The sequence below is a fragment of the Hermetia illucens genome, chromosome 2 (genome assembly GCF_905115235.1).
Source record: "Hermetia illucens chromosome 2, iHerIll2.2.curated.20191125, whole genome shotgun sequence".
Lineage (NCBI taxonomy): Eukaryota > Metazoa > Arthropoda > Insecta > Diptera > Stratiomyidae > Hermetia > Hermetia illucens.
In genome coordinates, this window is record NC_051850.1 from 143,326,112 (window position 1) to 143,346,215 (window position 20,104).

Genomic DNA, 20,104 nt, shown 5'->3' on the forward strand with positions numbered 1-20,104 from the left:
CCGAAGTTGAAAAAGTTACTACAGCCATCGGAAAGAAGCTTAGGCAGGAGGAAGTCATCCGAAAGAATGAACGCGAGAGGAACACGAATGTTGACATGAGCGCAGAATAAATTCTGATCCAGCCCCGCGACGTAATACCAAATGGGAGTCCCGCGGGGAGAGTGGAAGGAGAAGGAGGTGGTTTTAGTGGGTAACAGTCCCACATAACCGTGTGGCAGGAGCCTACGGTAGCTTTTGAAGCTTTCCACCTTCCATCGGGGAAAAAAAAAAAAAAAAGACAGACAGACAGACAGACAGACACCGAATCGAATTAAAAAGGGAAAAAAAGAACTGGAAAGTAGCAAATGAGGTATGCTCGGAAGCTAAGGTAAAGTGGGAACTCTTAAATCACTGAAATCACCCGGAGTAGAGGAGGAGGAGGGGCCTAGAAATCATGTTAGAGTCTCTTCTAAGGTTGGTAAAGGACAGCGTTGCCCTGAGATATATACCAAGGGCATGAAGTAAAAAGGATTCTTTCCACCCTTAATCTTTCACCCAATTTGCCTTCCATCGATCGTACTTAAAACAATGGAGAAGGTGTTAAACACCTACATTAGAACTGACGTTCAAATGCGTAAGCCCCTATATCAGTGCCAACACGTTTACCGGGGAGGACTGTCAAACCGAAACTATTCTGTATCAGCCGACGGATGCCTTACAGAATGCCATTGAAACAAAAGATTAGCACGGCGTGCGTTTCTGGACATCGAAAGAGGGTTTGATAACATATCGTAAACATAGATACAGACGCCCTGATCCGCAACGGAGTGCGAAAGAGAGTGAGTAAATAGAAACACCGACAGGCACACGTTCTATTCTCGTGAATACTACGCAGAGTTGTCTCCAGGGCGGGGTACTATGACCGCTTATGTGGAGTATGGTAGGGGATGAACTCTTGGACGAGCTAACAAGTACTGAAATACAGGCGCAGGGTTATGAGGACGACATAATTTTAATCTGTAGAAGAAAATATGAAGATACCCTATGTAATAGAATCCAAACTGGATTAAGCATTACTAGTGCCTGGTGCAACCAAAACCACTATAGTCACCGACGCACACTGGGACGAATCGTTATTTTAGCATGACAAAATTATTTGCTCATTGTTTATGAGAGCGATTTTGGTAAAACATAGAATTCAAGGGTAACAGAGTTTGCTAGTTACAAATTCGAGTAAAATTTCAAAATGGCGGATCCAATATGACATTTGAAGATACGAGATTTCATTCACATTAGTGGTTTTAACGATTCAATATACCCAATTTGACATTAGATTTATTAAAAAATGTACACGGGAATTAACAGACAGCGGAAATATTAATAAAACAAAAAATTAAATAAAAATTTGTATTTCAAAAGGACTTATTCCATCTAAACCCCATTTGTAATAAATTTCGATGATATTAGAGTTCTCCGAAATATTCTGAAGAATTACTTCAGCCTGTACTTGTGTCAAACGTTCTGCTGTATGTGTAAGAAGATCTTGCAAGGGCACAAAAGCTTCTTTTTCAGAAACGGTAATGTTTGGAGGATAACACATCTTTTTTGCCTCTACTATTAAATGATACGAAGGGTAAATGTCAGCCCCTCTTTCCTTCGCTCCAACTCGCATGGTTATATAATATAATCCTCCTTGGTTAGGCCAAGATCAACTACAAGACCTAAAGCCTCTTCAGGGCTGTATGCTCTCATAGAACCAGAGGATTGTGTATCGTGAGCAGTCTTCATTTTTTTTATTCTGTTGGGTGAAGATTGGATGGCTAATTTTACAACCTTAGCTACACTTCTCTTTCCAGATTTGACTAAGCTTGATTCTGTGGCCATGTACAATTTGTCTGTGCTTATGCTTGATGTTAATTCACTGATCTGCCTTTGCTTAGTACGTAGAGAACTTTCTTCAAAGTCCTTTTTTGGCCTTCCGGATAGCCGAAGCGGCTCTAATTCAAATATCTCTGGAAGTTTTAAATCTTCATAAAGCCATTTCATGTTGTTGTTCCGAAACCGCTCATACGTGTAACGAGAATTGCGCCATTTTATAAATAATTTTGCAACAAACGTTTTTACTATATTTTTCAGTTGCTTTGAGCAATTTTCTGAAAGTTCGTTTATGGCAAATTTTTCCGTTATGTAGCCAATCAATTGTTGATTACATTTGGCTGATGACATTTTGTTGAATTGGCTGTTTCTTAGCACTGTAAAAAGTTCCCCTTTCTTAATTCGAATTTCATTAGGAACAGGGTCAAGTCGACTACCTGAAAGAAATTTAGCGATTTTAAGAAAAGGAGGAAACGGGGGGACATGAGTATTACATGCCTTTATCAACTATACGTTGTGCTACAAAACAAGTAAAAAAAAGTCATGGAACTTTTTGGAACTTTTTTTGTAACACAAGCAAAAGTCAAAATTTCAATTTCTTTTAAACATCAAGTAGTAGTATTTTGTGATACGCATACTAAGTAATTACTTCGTACACAGTAATGATATTAATAACTGCAAATTAAAGTACCTACCTGACGATTCTAAATTCATGATACAAAACTTTAATTTTTCTTACTAACAAAAGTGTAACGACCGTATAGTAACTGTCAACAATTTGTTGTAACTCACCAGTATCAACGAATAGAAACAATTACTCAACTTTGCGCGCATGGGATGAGCGCTGTGTCGCAGAAAAAAGGAATTTTTTTCTAGTTCACAATAAAGGGACTTATAGTGTAAATTTCTGGCGCATTTTTTTTAAATTTGGGAAAAATATTTAAAATCGATTTTGTCGTCGTAATATGGTCGTTTGTCCTTATGTGCGACGAAGAGAACAAGTGGTACTCGAAATATCAGCATTTGCAAGGTTAATAAATATTACTACTGAAAACAAAATGCAACTCTTAATTATTTCAAATAATTTAATCAATAGAAACACTGTAAGATTACACTTAGATAAACTGATTACTCGGTACACGGACGGATCCCTCATAGCAGTCATTGATCCAAAGAAAATTTACTTGGATCAATGGATACACACTAGCATATGACAGCCAAGTGGCGATCAAGGCACTTAGGTCCAACCAGGTAGACTCTAAACTAGTATGGGATTGCCTTGAGAGACTGAATACGCTCGGCTCGTACAATAAGGTCTGAATAATCTGGGTTGCAGGTCATGTTGGGTTTGAAAGCAGTGAGACAGCGGATGAACTGGCCAGCAAAGGAACAGAGACGCTTCTACACAGGCTAGAATCCCTCTGTGGAATCGGGAACGGGTTCGTAGCTATGCCAAAAAAAAATGAAGGGGAACGGCTGAGGGAACTATACTGGACAGATCTGCCAGGAATGCAGCAGTTCATGGTGATTATTGAAGATATGAGCCCAAACGCACAAAATACTGTGCTCCTGGGAAAAAGTCTACAAAACGGAGACCGGTTGGACGCTACAACGACGAATTTATGAGCAGCGAAAGCATCACACGATCAAGAAAACACAAATTGGTATCGGGCATCAATCAATCATCATCCGTCGACAGTACCGAGGTACTAATTATAAAACGCGTCGATTATAGGCTTAAACACAGGCACAGTCGCAAACTACTTACGGAACGTTGAAAATGCAAACAAATTTTGCAGCCGAAAATCTGGAAAATATCCCAAACATTTCAATTTTCAGGTTGCTAGACTACAAATTTCCACCCTTTTAGTCGCCTCTTACGGTAAGGAGGGAAGACTTTGAGTGTATCCTTAAGCCCCAACAACAGGGGTGCATCGACAAAATAGCGGCCAATTTATTCTTCTTAAAAGTGATGCTTACAATCAGAGCTATGGGGGCGCCAGACCACCCCTTAGATTCACCGTAACGGATTAGTAATTCATTGTTATTCAAAACACTTTCTTCCCCAAGTGCGCTAAAATAGACCTCTGTTGTTTGGACTATTTGCCTCATGGTAAAAATCTGTTTCATTTTGGGCGATTCGCATGTATTCTTTAAATGGCCATATCAATACCATCTTCTCGAATTTGCTCCGCTATGCAGCTGTGATTTCGAAAAGTTTTGCAACTATATCCCTCTCCTTCTGGCGGTGAATTCTCTTTTAAATAAAGGTATATATACAACTTTCAAGACTTTAATAATAACAAAAAACAAGAAAATAACAAAATTCTTAAGAAATTTAGTAATCAAACTTAATCCTAACACTTCGATCACATCAAGACCCTATCCGTTGGTGCAAGGCTGTTGAACGTAATCCAGGCAAAATCCTCTATTGTCGACATCGATCGGAGATTCTACACCGTCTGTGTGGAAATACAATCTAAACGGCCTCACGGTCGCTAAAAATATGTGCAACAGATAGATCCGAAAATAAAATAAAATATTAAGAAAAAATATAAAAAATTGAATGTCAACATACTTGTTACGGTCCGGGATACACTACTGACTTCTGCATTAAAAGTTCCACCGCAGACACGATCTTCACATGCAGTTGAGACTGGTACTCTGTCCGCCACCCTCATGCATCCTATAAGAAGCCAATCGTTTGGACAGGAGTTCGGCTGCCCAGAGGCACCACTTCCAACCATGGCCATTACAGCCGTGTTAGAATTTCCAGATAGGGTGAATGATCTTGAACGATCATTATCTGTGGGGTTGAATGGGCTTTCTATAATAGGTTCTGGCTTTTTTAATCCTTTATTTATAAATTGAAGATTGAAATATCTTTCTTCTATTTTTTTTGTGAAAGTGATGCAATTTCTCTGTCCATACCTGGTAAAATATAAAAAATATAAAATTTCACTTTACCTGTATCAGTACATGCGGTGTATTGAATGCTGCAGAAATTCCTCTCAGTTCGTATGCATATACTGTAGTCCTGATTAGATAATTGTCTGCCAGTCGCTGTGTTATAGTTGAAACTCTTAACTTTCCCACTGATTCCTGTATAATATTGAAGACAGCCAGGGTCTGCTCGAGAGATACTTCCGCAGAGAATTTGTGAAACTCGTATTCGCCAATTGCGTGGAAAGGATACTCCACTCGTAATCACAGAAATGACTATTGGGTTGCTTTGTCCCAAGCCGGCATCAATGTACACTAAGTGGAAAGTTTCATAGAAATAGGCACATTTTTAATGTATTTTCATTCTGAGGCTGATTCTAACTGGCGAAACTCACTATGGTCCCCTGTCGAAGTACCACAAATTGTTGGAACAGGACTACCACCAGATACTAAAAGTTGGTCCGCATTGCAAATATGATTGAGTGGCTCCGGACCAGAGATTGTTAGTACTTCGAGATCTAATCTATATTAAGAAGAATCAGAACCAGTAAAAAGACAACATCGTCAAAACTTAAAATTATTCAAATATTTCTTTAACATATTCCATGGTTCATTTATTGTAATAAAAATACTTACCGTATCTGACAAATATCTGGATGAAGTTTCATGACAGTCACTTGACAATTACCTGTATCGTCATATGGTTCTGGGTGATTTGGATTTACGAAATAGGTTCCATTTTCTCTAATAATCCCGCCACAGGATTGCATAACTGGAAAAGTAGCAAAAGGATGTAGTATTTTTGTACACTTTGGTTGCCAATACCTACATAAGCAACAATGCCCGTATCCCCCGGCACATGGTCCAGCAGGAATACCACCTCGCAAAACACAGTCATTGTTAGGTAGACAGTTACCCATCTCGCCGGTTGGAGCGAGGCATGATCCTGGTCCAATTTGTAACACCGTGAAGAGCGGCAGAACTACATAGAATCATTATCAAGAGTCTCTATTTATTGGGAAACTTACTTTGGCATCGAAAAGCATAATAGAAATAATTCAATTTGGATCTAAGCCTTAAAGCGTGTTAGAGCACTTCATTTCAGCGTTATGCTTTCCTCGGATTATTACCCTACTTTGACTCAGATACTCATTCACCGCTGAGGGTACTGTTATCTGACATCGAGCAACGATACAAATCACTTTGTCACTAGTAAAGTTCGAAACGAAACCTTCCTTTGCGACATAGTAAACTTAAGCTTTTCTTTTTTAACCTCTACTTCTCCCCTTCGGAGTTTACTACTAAACTAATTGTGTCCAAAAACGTGAATGTGAAAGCTAAGAATTTTAACTCTTCAAGTAGTAAGCCACAGACTTCGAATCCACCCGCGATCATGATTTTGGAGACCTCGCCAAATTGATGTCCCCTTACTGAGAAATCTGGTCGAAACCGACTCCTCTGTCAGCGTTAATGCACGCAAGAAACGTAAGCCCAATACACCTGTGGTGGACAATGCTTTATTGTGTTCCGCGCCAGGGCTTACATCCGCTTATCCGGCGGGGATTATGAACGGTATGCTGGAAGGTGATCAGATAATCGAAAAAAATCTCAACGAAAGTGATCCCTCCATAGGGAATACAGACGCGAAAGTGGGAAGGAAGAGAACGTATGCGCAAGATGTAGCCTCATTTCTGACCGCAGACGTGTAAGTTTCATACAAGGATGGCAAAATGTGAGATGGACAATTAACTATCCTTCGGAAATTCTTGTGGAAACAAATGCTGAAGCCTGGAACGAAGCCAAGATTTAACAATCAAGGTTTTTACAATGGGCTCCTCTATTTGGAGTGCATTGATTAGGCTGCCTTAAATTAACTCCAGCAGGTAATCCTGAAGGCCCAATTATTTCCATTTTGAGAGCGAAAACAAAATAGAGGGGCTGAATGGGGGCTTGTACTGACTAAGGAACTACAGAGGAAATTCCTACCTATTAGTTACTATTCCTACACCAGACGGAAGTAAGGGAAGCCAGCCAAGTGCACGGAACTGACTTGATACCAGTTTGTGTGATCGGATCTATGCAAACCGGACACCGCAAATCAGTGAAAATGTTCTCTGGAAAACACACAAATTATCTGCCTGAGGAGATGGAACCTTTCATGGACATGGGACATGGAAACTGCTATACTTCCAATTGCAGGTATTCTCAAAGAAATCAAACACGAAGGGATCTAGTCTCTAGCGGCATGCCTGTTCCAGATATGATAACAAAATCATACTTCGGGATTTTAACAGCCAAGTAGGGAAGGAGCCCGTATTCAGGCGAGACGTCGACTCCCATAGCTTATACCAAAATACAAATGATAACGGAATTAGCAGTGTCACACCAAATGGTTCCTGGAAGTACCTGGTTTGCGCGGAATGCGGTCCACAAACGTACGTGGACCACTCCAGACGGGACCAATTTCAACCAAACTCACCACGTGTTAATCGAACGCCGCCACCTCTCAGCCTTGATGATCGCTATCTCGTTGGCATGGTGCTCCGAGCTCGAATAACAACACCACCCAGAATCCCCTCTGACAATCAGGTGAGAGTTAACACTGAAGCCATCCACAACACAGCCCTCCGTGACACCTATAAGAGGGAAATGGATGCCGCAATAACTGCAGTCAACAGAGTTCTTGGAGATGAAACATCAACAAATGATCTTCACAATCACCTGAAGAACGTTATCATAAATGCGGCCACAAACATACTTGGCCCGAGTCGCAAGAAAAGTCGGAACGGCTGGTTTGACGACGAATGTTAGCTAGCAACGGAACGGAAGAATGCCACATACCGAGTAATGCTGCATTCTCAAAGAACGCGGGCACTTACCACGAACTCCGGTGAGCGGAGAAGCGACTTCACAGACGGAAAAAGGAAGCCTGGGAAAACCAACAGGTCTATGAACTCGAAAACTGCAGGGAGCCACCGCACCAGGCACGCAAGTTTTACCAACAAGTCAGCAAGATGAAGCCTTACACATCTCGATGTTCATCCTGCCGAGACAAATAGGGAAATCTGATTTCTGACAGAATGGGCATATTGGAGCGATGGGTTGAGTATTTTGATGAAATGCTGAACAACCAGAACATCGGCGAGTTGGAGGTCCGGCTAACTGAAAACGATGGACAAATACTGCCGTCACCAAGTATAGAAGAAATAGTCCGTGCAATTCATCGGCTTAATAATAATAAGTGTAAGTGGTTGATCAACTTGCGCTCAAGCTGTGGGACAGCAAATCAATGCCTGACGACTGGTAAAGAGGCATTAGCTGTCTCATACATAAAAAGAGGGATATCACACAGTGCAGCAATTATAGAGGTATCACGGTGCTGAATACCATCTGTAAGATATTCTCCGCTATCTTGTCAGGCCGGATAGCCCCATGCGCCCAGAACATCATTGGCCCATACCAAAGAGGTTTCACTACCGGCAAATCAGCAACAGATTAGATTTTCTCTGTGAGGCAAGCTATGGAAAAACTGTTGGCATATGGACATCAGTTGCACCATCTATTCATGGACTTTAAAAGCCGCCTATGATAGCATAGCCAGGGTAAAACTGTACACGGCTATGAGAGAATTCGGTATCCCAACCAAATTCATAAAACTGACTAGGCTGACCCTGACCAATGTGCGAGACCATATAAAAGCAGCAGGATCACTCTCAAGACCATTCGACATCAACAACGGTATACGACAAGGGGATGCCCTATCATGCGTCCTATTCAATTTGGCCCTGCAGAAAGTGCTTCGCGATGCCGATGTAAATGAAAGAGGTGCGATCCCCTTCAAGTCCACCCAACTACTGGCCTATGCTGACGATATCGACATCATGGGAAGAACAACCCGAAATGTACAGTCTACCTTCATCCAGATCGAACAGGCGGCGTGAGATCTTAAGCTACACATTAATGAATGCAAGAAGAAGTACATTGTGGCAACGTCAGCGCCGAAACCAAATAAACGAACAATATCGAATCGGACTGGTCAAACGGGAAGAATAAAAATGGGAGACTACAACTTTGAAACCGTTGACAATTTCTCCTATCTAGGGTCGAAAATCACAACCCATAACAGCTATGACGATGAAATCCGCGCATGGTTGTTGGCAGTCGACAGAGCCTATTTCAGCTTACAAAAAGTGTTCCACTCGAAACGTCTCACCATAGGGTCAAAGCTCTTACTGTACAAGACAATGATCTTGCCAGTCCCGGGAGACTTGGGTTCTTAGCACAAAAAACTGCAAACTCGTGGAATTTTTGGCCCCCTACATAAGGATGGACGATTTCGAAGCCTACATAACGACGAAATCTATGAACGACACCACGACTGTCAAGTTGTGAATGAAATCCGGCTTATCAGGTTGCACTGGGCGACTCACTTAATCCTCATGGGTGAGGATCCAGGATCCGGGCTGATCCAGCCCGTAAAGTCTATAAGGGCAAGTCTATGGTAGAAAAGAAGACGAGGCAGACCCTGCCTGAGATAGAGCGATGACTTAGGTTAGGACGCCAAACGGCTTTTAGGGATATCGAATTGGTGAACCTCGGCGCAAATCCGGTATGTTTGGAGTTGCTTATTAAGGTAGACCTAGACCATACCGGTTGTTGCGCCGTTCATTAATTTCATGAATTAATAAAAAAATAATTATATTTGAAAAAATAACAAAGTAATTGTGTGAACTGACGGTTTCATCCAAGGCAGAGCCAACTCATCAGACGCTGCCTCACTTCCTCCCTGGGAGCAGTGTGACCGAAAGTGGCGATAAGTGATAACCGCTCCCTTTATATATAATCGCAAACGCATATGCTCTGACCTAAACTAAGCCTAAGTGAATTTTTTATTGAGGATGCAGGAAATACTTAGTCTGCATTTACTTTATGACAGACTTAACCACTTGGGGGCAACTTACTTCTTCCCTTGTGAACCCCTCTTTTTTAGGGTTAAATAACCAAATTTTTCAAAAAAGTTGTTTGACGATTTGGTCCAGGGTATAGGCAATTCATTAGACTCTGCTCAGCTTTTCATCACCGATCCCGCCGTTTTTCCAGACTTGCTACTTTCAAAAGCAGAAATTCAGGAAATCTGAGGTGAAGATTTTCTAAGAAGTGGAAGAAGAGCATGACCGTTAAGATTCCGAAAAAGGATACCCCTCTTAAGTACGTCAAGCATCTGTGGGTGGGAAGGGTTTGTGCTCCCGCCGTCACAAAAATAATAGGTAGAAAAGACCTGGAGCGCATCAAGGAAAATCCCGAAAGCGGACTGTGTTACCTGCACTCACCAGCCATACCCTCTGGACCATTTTGGAACAATGTGGGCAGTTTAGATCTCCACCTGCTGCTCATCGATATCGATGACAGACTCAACAGGGAGTATATCTAGCATACTCTAGGGGGACATTCCGAAGAAACCAGTAAACCTTATAATGGCACAAAATATGTCCACGAAAGTAAAGTCCAAAGCGAAGTCCGCCAGCGTCGCGTCTTTTCACCGATACCGTCACTCATGTTGTTTCTTCTCGAGGGTGTAGAAGACTATTAAATCTTACCTCAAATACCTTGACCACGGTTATGAAATCTGCTTGTTGGCTCCACATTCGGAAAGGATGGCAAGTAGAAACAGACTGAAGGTACGCACCTACAAAACCAAGGTTCTATATCTGACTACCCATCGTGCTCTCCTTGGCAGAGCATGGAAGGGCTCGATCAATTTCCATATCCAGGAAGCGTGGTTTCTGCCGACGATGGCACCGAACTTGATCACGCTAGATTCACCTTTGTCGCTTTGTCCAAAATCGGAAGATGCATTTATCTCAATACCAATATGAAGTTGAAAGGGTGTGTGCTAGTGTGCTAAGGGAGAAGAGGCCTATATACCCAAAAGTGGGATGTAACATTTTTTTTGCACACAATATGGTCATGTGTGGTATGAAGTTGTTCCCGAAATATCTATATATGTCGAATAAAACATTACTACTAGCGATAGAGACGATGTTGGGTTTTAAAATTTACTGCGAAGCCGGTTTAATTTAATCCTGGTCCGGTAAAATTGGGTAAAATTACCGGCGAGAACGGGAACAAAGAACTTCGTCGGTGAACTATGAATATTTTGATGAAAAGGCAGAAGTGGCAGTTAAGTCCTTGAGGGTTTACGTGAGCACCTGTCTGGAAGACATAATCCCACGGTCTTCTTAGGACAGGGATTGATTCTGTGACCACAAAGCCCCACTGAGACAAACAACAACGGTACCAGTCCACACCAAGTGCATAGCTTAGCATTCATACTGGTGGATGCAAGACCTACCTAAATCTCTACCAAACTAAGGAGTACGGCACCCGTGTTGAAACGCAACACTACGCCGAGGCCCGAAGGTCTCTTCTCGCTTGAGCATAACCACAACCCCCATGAAACTCCCACTAGGAGGGCAACCGTAAACAACCGAGCTGTACACACATACACCGAGAGTTCACCCGAAGTACGAGAGCCCAGGGGCTGTCCCATGATACCGGTATACCCCTGGTAGAGTTTCGTGACCAAATTGCCACTTCAGATGAGTCGGCAACTACATTGCTGGCTACGTGCAATGGAAGCCACTGACCCAAGTTGACCGACAAGTCGGTCGTCCTTGAAGAACATGGCTTGATGAGAATTTATTAAAACTATCTCCAAATTATTTTGAGTGCCTTATCATCATTTCTTCATAAATTTTTAGTTCAGCTAAAGCTCACAGCATACGAAAGAAACCATATGAGTACTAGAAGGGACGAGCAGCGCATCACCTTACCAAACTTATTAACGCACCATCCGTCCTGCTGACTTTTTCAATTGATGTGAAAACTTGATTATTCAAATTTAAAATTCGATGCCAATTGGGCTTTTGACGTAAGTTTTCTAGCTAAGAAAGTGGCTAGACCCAAATACAGTTCTTTACACTCACTGATTTCTCATTACATACTACATATTTGAGTCGCCTAATATCAAGCTTCAATTCAAAATAGTTCTAAGCCTGTCCGCTTCTCAAGCATCAGTTCCTCATTTGATTAACTTTCGTTTGAGTTTTTGTCACTTTTCCGTTCAACATTGATAATTTGATAATTTTATAAATCGAATTTCACGAATTCAAATAATTACAGGACCTACAAATTACAAAATTCCAACTGAAAAGTGAAAGCTCGCAAAAGAGTTTCAAAACCCACAGCCGCACACTTTTCTGAGAGCAACCACTCGTATAAATAAACAGAAACTTTTCCAAAGTAATTTTAATTAATTTTAAAATCACCCTTGTATCACTCCACCAGTTCCTAACTTAATTTTCTATACAAACATTACATCTGGCTTCACGTCCAAAGCCCCATCCTCTCCCGAATAGTAGATCCTTCCATGAGTTTTTCTGAGGAGCGTCGCCCGCAACAGAATTTAAAACGAGCAGCGAAGTTACTAGACACCAAATTACTTGAATTACCGACATTATCTGGAAGGAGCGCGTATCACACGAAAATTCCGAACGATCCCATCTACGTCCCGTCAGACGGAAAGTGGCGAATAACCCAAATACACATTCTAAATTCATTTTATATCAAAACATAATTGACTCCCTCCCGCTAACTCGTTCAGTGCTCATCTGTTCAATTTTTCATGGTGGAAATGATGAAAATTGTAGATAAATGTTTGTGATAGAACTGGCAAGCTGTTGAGGTGCAGATGAGTGAATTTTCATTTTTATGTCACCAGATAGTGTTGAATAGCTCTTGCATGTGTTTAAGAGGGGCTTCCATTGCGGAGCTGAAAAATTTTGCTGTGAAGCCATTGTTTCAAGGTCCCTATCTATTAACTCTGGATTAAGGATTAGATCAGAAACTGTATCATATATCATTTACATTTCATAAAGGACTTTCCAATATTGACATTCCGAAACAGTCCTTTAACCCCACTAAGGGGGCAAGGTTGCAAACTGAAAACTTATTGGGGAGTCTAATCTTGGCCATAAAAATATTATGTCCTAGACTTGGTAACGTCAGTTCCCCAATCAATCTTTGCACTATTCATTCGAAATACAGCAGAATTTAAATTTAAAGTGTGAAGATTCACCAAAACCACCTCCTTAATCACTTCATAGGTGCAAATTAAAGTAAATTTACGGAAAGAAAGTGAAAAGCAGTTCTCCGGGCGATTATTGTCTGAAATTGTGCGTAAAGGAAGTGTAGGTAGACGTGGTAGATTCAAGACGCAGCCACTTGTCATCAACTAGAGTAATTTCGCCTGCTTCCTCACATACGTGGAGTGTGGAAAACGACACTTTCCCCGACGAGAAGAAAAAGCCACCGGACACGCATGGTTACCTCCACTACAAACAGATTTGTTACGTGGTTCTAATGAAGGCAATTCTCTTCGCTACGATCAGTTGACTACCTAATGTTATGTGTCACTTGTGGTAATAGTAGCATCCAAGTTTCAAGCTTGTTGAAATTCATCAAAATCATCCTGGTTTTTGCAAATATTTGAAAAATATGCAAAAACCAATCAGAATATTTACGCGATGGGGATCAACAAACTCATCTAAATCGTATTACTCAACCATGTTAATAGTTTATCTTTTTGTGGTGATTGAAGCCCCGTAAAAAAGATACGGCGTGACCCAATTTCATACTCAAATGGAAATTTGTAAAATTTATGATTTAGACCGTGCTTCCGATTATGTTACAAAGTCAATGCTGGGTGGCTATCTATATTATATAATTCACCCCGTCCTTGACATCGGCATGAATTTGAAACTTGTGTTCAAGGTGAGTTACCTTTAATGCTATATCTTATCTGGCTATGTAGAAGTCTAAATTGAGAACCGAGTCTTCATTAACATTTGTATCCAAACGTGGATTGGTACCCACGATGAAGCACAAAACCTGCGAAACGTCTGCTGAACCGACATCAACAGCTCTACTACCAAACCCTATCTCCACCTCCACGTAGTGATCACTGAGAGTTCTTTCTTAATGAAAAAATGCAGCAGGAGAAGAATGAAGACGAGTCTCCCGCGCTTAAAAACCGTATAAAATGCACCAACTGGCCCTCTATGTTGGGAGTTGGGTAGGACTGACAACCCTATGCGGAAAAGCCAAGTTACGAAGCAATGGAAGGACAACGACGAACCCGGTAACGAAAACGCTTTTTCTCATGGAAAGTGCACTCCCTGTACAAACCGAGTGCTGCTCAGTAGCAAGCCGATACCCTGTCCCAATATAAAGCTGATGTAACAGCGTTGCAAGAGATGCGTTGGACAGGGATCGCTTAACTGGAGAAGAACAACTACACCATATATTACAACGGTCATTCAGTAATCCATGTGCTCCGAGTAGGCTTCCTAGTCAGTCAAAAAATGAAACATGCTGTTATCGGCTTTGAAAATATATGAAATGATATCTACTCTGTATTTTGGAGGCAAATCTATAAATATAAGCCTCATTAACGTTCACGCCCCTACAGAGGAGACTGCAGAGTCGGAGAAGGACACCATCTACGAGGTAGTTGAGCGGACCGTCGAAGCCTGTCCCAGGTATAATATCAAAATCATACTTAGAGATTTCAACAGGCAAGTAGGGACGGAGCCCGTACTCAGACGATACGTCGACTTTCATGGCTTATATAAAGGTACCAATGATAACGAACTGGGAATTATTCAGCGAATAGTATCACACGAAATGATCGTTGGAAATGCCTGGTTTGCGCAGAAAGCGGTCCACAAACATGTGTGGGCCTCTAGAGATGGAACCACTTTTAACCAAATTGACGAAGTTTTAATTGAACGCCGCCCCTCTTACCCTTGAAGATCGTCAGAGCATATATGGGGACAATATAAACTCGGATCACTATATCGTTGGCATAGTGCTCCGGACTCGAGTTAAATCGCCGGCTACAATCCTCGCTGACAAGTTGACCACTGAATCCTTATACAATACAGCCCTCCGCAACACTATTGGGTAGGGGAGGGAAATGGATGCCATAATAACCGCAGTTAATACATGTCGTGCAAATGAAGCATCAACGAATGATCTTCACAACCACTCGAAGATCCTCATCATTGGTCCCGGAATAAACATACTTGGCCCCAGCCGCAAGAAAAGTGGGAACGGCTGGTTCGACAATGAACGTAAGCTAGCCATGGAATGGAAGAACACTGCATACCGGGAAATGCTGCACTCTCAAAGAAGGGATAGAAAAAGCAGGTCTTATACACCTCGATGCTCATTCTGCCGCGACAAAGAATGAGATCTGATTTCTGGCAGAATGGGCATATTGGAGCGATGGGTTGAACATTTTAATGAACTGTTCAACAACCAGAATATCGGCGAGATGGAGGCCACATCAAGTGAAGGCGACGGGCAAATACTGCTACAACCAAGTATAAAAGAAACAGTCCATGCAATTGGTCAGGTTAGAAATCATAATTCCCCAGGAGCCGATGGAGTTACGGCCGAATTGATTAAATATGAAGGTATGTGCCAGCGAATCAATGCATACCGATTGGCAATGATGCATTATCTGTCTCATACATAAAAAGGGGGATATCACGCAGTGCAGCAATTATAGAGGTATCACGTTGCTGAGATATTCATCGACTTTAAAGCCGCCTATGATAACATAGCCCGGGTAAAACTGTATACGGCCATGAGAGAATTCGGCATCCGGACGAAATTGATAAGACCGACTAGGCTGACCCTGACTAATGTGCGAGGCCATAAAAAAGTAGCAGGATCATCAGAGTCATTCGATATCAACAACAGTCTAAGACAAGGGGATTCCCTATCATGCGCCATCTTTAAGCTGGCCCTCGTGAAAGTGATCCATGATGCTGAGGTAAATGCAAGAAGTACGATCCTCATTAAGGCTACTTACAACTACTGGCCAATGCTAACGATATCGACATTATGGGGAGAATGAGTCAGTTGGGAAGAACGAGCCGAGACGTACAAACTGCCTTCATCCACTGAACTGTTGGAATATGGACATCAGTTGCACCATCTTTTCATCAACTTTAAGGCCGCCTATGATAGTATAGTCAAGGTAAACCTGGCTATGAGAGAATTCGGTATCCCGACGAAATTGATAAGACTGAGCACGCTGACCTTGGCCAATGTGCGAGGGCAGGTAAAAGTAGCAGGTTCACTCTCGAGACCACTCGACATCAACAACTGTCTAAGACGTCCTCTCTGGAAAAAGTGATCCGCGATGGAAACGTTAATACCAGAGGCATCATCGTCCTCAAGTCCACCCAACTACTGGCCTATGCTGACAATATTGACATTATGAGAACTACTTCCTCTATTTCCATCCAGGTCGAGCAGGTGACGCAAGATCTCGTCCTTCACATTAATGAAGGCACGATGAAGTACATGGTAGTAACGTCAGCGTCAAAAACCAACCAACCAACAAAATCAAATCGCACCTATCAAACGACAACAATAAAGATAGGAGACACCAACTTTGAGATCGTTGAAAATATCTCCTATCTAGAGTCGAAAATTACAACCGGTAACAGCTATGACAATGAAATCCGCGCACAGTTCTTGGCTGCCAACAAAAACTGTTTCATTCGAAACATCTCATCATTGGGTCAAAGCTCTTAATGTACAAGACGATAATCTTTCCAGTCCTTATGTATTGCTCGGAGTTCCAGTGAAGAATCCTACATAGAATTTTTGGGCCCTTACATGAGGATGGACGATTCCGTAGCCTACATAACGATGAAATCTATGCCTGATATCGTCTGGTTGTGGATAATATCCGGCTGCAGAGGTTGCAGTAAGCGGATCACCTAATCCGTATGAGTGACGATGATCGTGGCCAGACAGTTATTAGGGGTAATATCTATTGTAGAAAAAGAAGACGAAGCAGACCCTGCCTGAGATGGAGCGATGACGTAGGTCAGGACGTCAAACAGCTTTTATGGATATCGAATTGGTGGACTTCGGCCCAAAACCGGGATGTTTGGAGTTCGTTACTGCCCCAGGCCTAGACCGGATACCTATTACTACTTGATGGTGATGATAATGATTCATGGCTCAAATCCCAGCATTAGTTTTCGGACGAAAGTAAAGTAGTATCAGTGTTGGAAACCTTGAAAGAACAAGTAATTTGGAGTGGAGTCTCAAAGAATATATACTTCATTCCAAACTGATCACTACAAATCATGGAATAGTAACAGAACTACAATTGTTCATTTCGACAGTCAAGACTCACACTAGAGGTTACTTACCCGTTAGAACTACCGGCGTTTTTTCCCTCTCCCAGCAATACGTCAGTAAACCAACATAGGATATTATATCATGAGGCCGAATTAACTAACTCTAACTCTAGTCTCCCACCTTCTACATGCGATGCTCATCGCCTCCCTTTACTACTACTACATTCCTTCACTTTCCGCAGTTCATTTTGGAGACATTCAATCGTGGAGTTCACCGCATTCCAATCGTCCTAGCATGCTTCCCACCAGCTTTTCCGGCTGTAAATTCTGCGTTCCTTTAGATTTCTATTCTCGGTATCAAATCTCGGACAACGGTTGTGTGCTCAATTTAAACCTGTAGAATGACTACGATGATAATTGATCTCTCCATGGTTTCTACCCAAGTACTCCCCAATGACAGAGATCAGCCGGCGCCTTAATCAACCCTTTTTTGAATGCTTTCTTAGCGGCGCCAATTTGCTCATATTTACATCTCCCCTTTTCGTAACTTTTCATCCACAATAAAGGGAAGATGTACTTTACATTTCAAATTATTTCATCTGCGGAGATTCAATCAAAACCATTCCCGAAACGGTAGGTGCTGCAATCATCCGAGACATCCTGAAAGCGGAACATACCCTTAAAGCTTAAGGAAGATAAAACACTGAAGAAGAAGACAGTTGGTCGCCGAAATACGTATTTGCATAGATTATCGAATGCTTTTAGCCAATAAAAAGGGTGAATATCTTCCAAGGCAATCTTTCATTTTAGTACCCTTAAGGCTTTTATTTATCGCACTCAATTTATGTTCGGTACGTAAGATATATAAGACTGTATTCCAAACTGGTGCTGCATAAAGCAAAAAGGTCCGCTATATTCGGCGTTATCCTTGCTAGAGCGGTGCGTATAAGAAGTTATTTTTCTACACATTACGCGCACTGCTCAAAACTGAACTTAGCTCCTATAATCATTGATGGCCAGTATGGATGTGATAATATGATTCTCAATTCAAATGAGAGCTTGGTGACAAGTGGCAGCCGAGTGCCCTCGATGCCCCGCAATGAATACAACTACCCGCCCCCATCCTCATAACCCACCGCCATGGGCACTTCAGGAAAATCAAGCCCTTAATTATATATACTGTTCCAAAGGAGTGGGCATAGTATAGAGCCTTGTAGAATGTCTGCGACAAACAACCTATTCTTTGGACCCCCCCTTTGGACATCTATCATTTTCTTTTTGGGAGGCGAAAGAATCGATTCTGACAATGCCGCCCGGACGACTGTGGGAAGAGGGCATAGGAAGGACCCTTCCCCACTCATCCTTTTGTCGTTGACAGCAGTGGCACCCCCCAAGTTCCAGATATGCTCCGCGGGTGAATTGGCTCTGAATAAGTCCCTGAAGTAATTTATGCACGCAAATATTTTATCGGGAGCGTGTTGCCGATTGTAAGATCGTAACGTTGAATTCCCTAATGTAAATGGCTAGCTTTTCAATGGTATGCATACGTGTTTTTTGGAGGAGAGAACCCATCGCACTGAATAAGTCGCATTGGAAAGCATCTCACTTTGTCAGCTTAAAGGATCTGCATTTATACGGACGGGGAAGAGAGAGGGAAATCTGCTGTAAATGCATTGAGAGGCTGAGGATATGATGGTCAGAGTGAGCTGCCACTGAGGAGCTACTGGCACAGACTGAGAGATTGGACGGGATCCTAAAGCCGTCTAGGATGGATGAGAAAGATGAATTAATGAGGTCCGCACTAAGGAAAGGACCTGACTGGAACCAATCGAACAGAACTTTGCCATTGTCGTTGGTAATTACAACTACATGCCTATCGTTGCGGTAGCATCTCAGGAGGAAAGCATAAAAATTGTCTATGGTTTCTCAAAGTTCGGATAGGATGGAGGTGAGGCGACGACCTGTGCCACCCCGGAAATAGAGCGCCAATTGAGACTTGAAAGACGCTGCCGCCCCAGGTAGTCCGACTATTGCGCTTTGGGTTTTCATTCAGGCCTGTTCCGATTTCACTATGCTATGCACACGTGGTCTAAATATATGAGTACCGCTAGTTTACCGTTAGATTGACTAAAGAAACGAATGACATTATAGACAAACTTGTTGCCAAGCACGTTCCAAGTACGAGCGGATTTGTGTCAACGCACGCGCGACCTCCCGGCTCGCGTAAACAATCACGGGGATCATTTAAGTTGACTGCACTTTCTAGCGAAGACAGCGGCTTGCAGCTGGGACTCAAATTAAGATAATAACACCAACTACAACAACAGCAACAACAAACACAGCAATAGCCGAAATTTTTAGAAGAAGCAACAGTACATAACGCACAAGGAGCGCGAAGTTACGACGGTCACATATAGAAAAAGTAAGAAGCCCCCCCCCCAGTAAAGGCTACGAGTCTTGGCGGAGAATCGATATCGAATTTGAATTCGGAAAAGGGGCCATGAGAAAAGATCCGAGCCGCGAGATACCCCTTTGTCGGGAAGAAAGGATGACGAACTTCCAAGTCAGGGGGAAATGCAAATCACCTCACCCAAGAGAACGGACCTTATCCAAAAGGCAAGAGTAGAGGAAGAAAGGGTACTCAAAATGTTGTTCCTATTGAAAATGATGGCTGGTACCAGCGTCCAACGAAATATCTCCATGGATGTCAAAAGTGGCATGAAGGAGATGGAGGAACTGCTGGACCTTATTGCAGACCAGCGAAACTCCTGGAAGACAGCAAAAGAGAAGCTGAGGAAAAACCACATCGTTAGTACAGCTCCTAGTTGCACAAAAGGCAGTGCTCTCAGTCCACCAGAACACAGCGAAGATCTAGTAAAGAGAACGCAGCAAGAGGAATTCCGCGGGGTGGTAACCAAGCAGACCAAACAGCGTCAAAAAAAGGAGAGAACTCAACAACACAACCTAAGCTGAATAGCGGTAACAGTGGCTCCAATGTAGCAAAGTCGAAGTCGACTACCTACTCAAATCGGCGAGATACTTCGCAGGAGATCGGGTCGAACATTGAAAGGAAGGGTACG

At 42.3% G+C, this 20,104-nt stretch overlaps 1 protein-coding gene across 1 annotated transcript; it reads right to left on the reverse strand.

The window, feature by feature from the left end:
- Positions 1 to 4,214: 4,214 nt before the first annotated feature.
- Positions 4,215 to 12,423, reverse strand: LOC119649520. Its single transcript, XM_038051704.1, has 7 exons — positions 12,176 to 12,423; positions 5,627 to 5,779; positions 5,434 to 5,569; positions 5,193 to 5,320; positions 4,822 to 5,112; positions 4,433 to 4,660; positions 4,215 to 4,352 (listed from the first exon to the last, which is right to left on the reverse strand). Exons 1-7 carry the CDS (start codon positions 12,414 to 12,416, stop codon positions 4,237 to 4,239), a joined length of 1,293 nt encoding a protein of 430 aa, XP_037907632.1. The 5' UTR covers positions 12,417 to 12,423; the 3' UTR covers positions 4,215 to 4,236.
- Between the last annotated feature and the right edge of the window lie 7,681 nt (positions 12,424 to 20,104).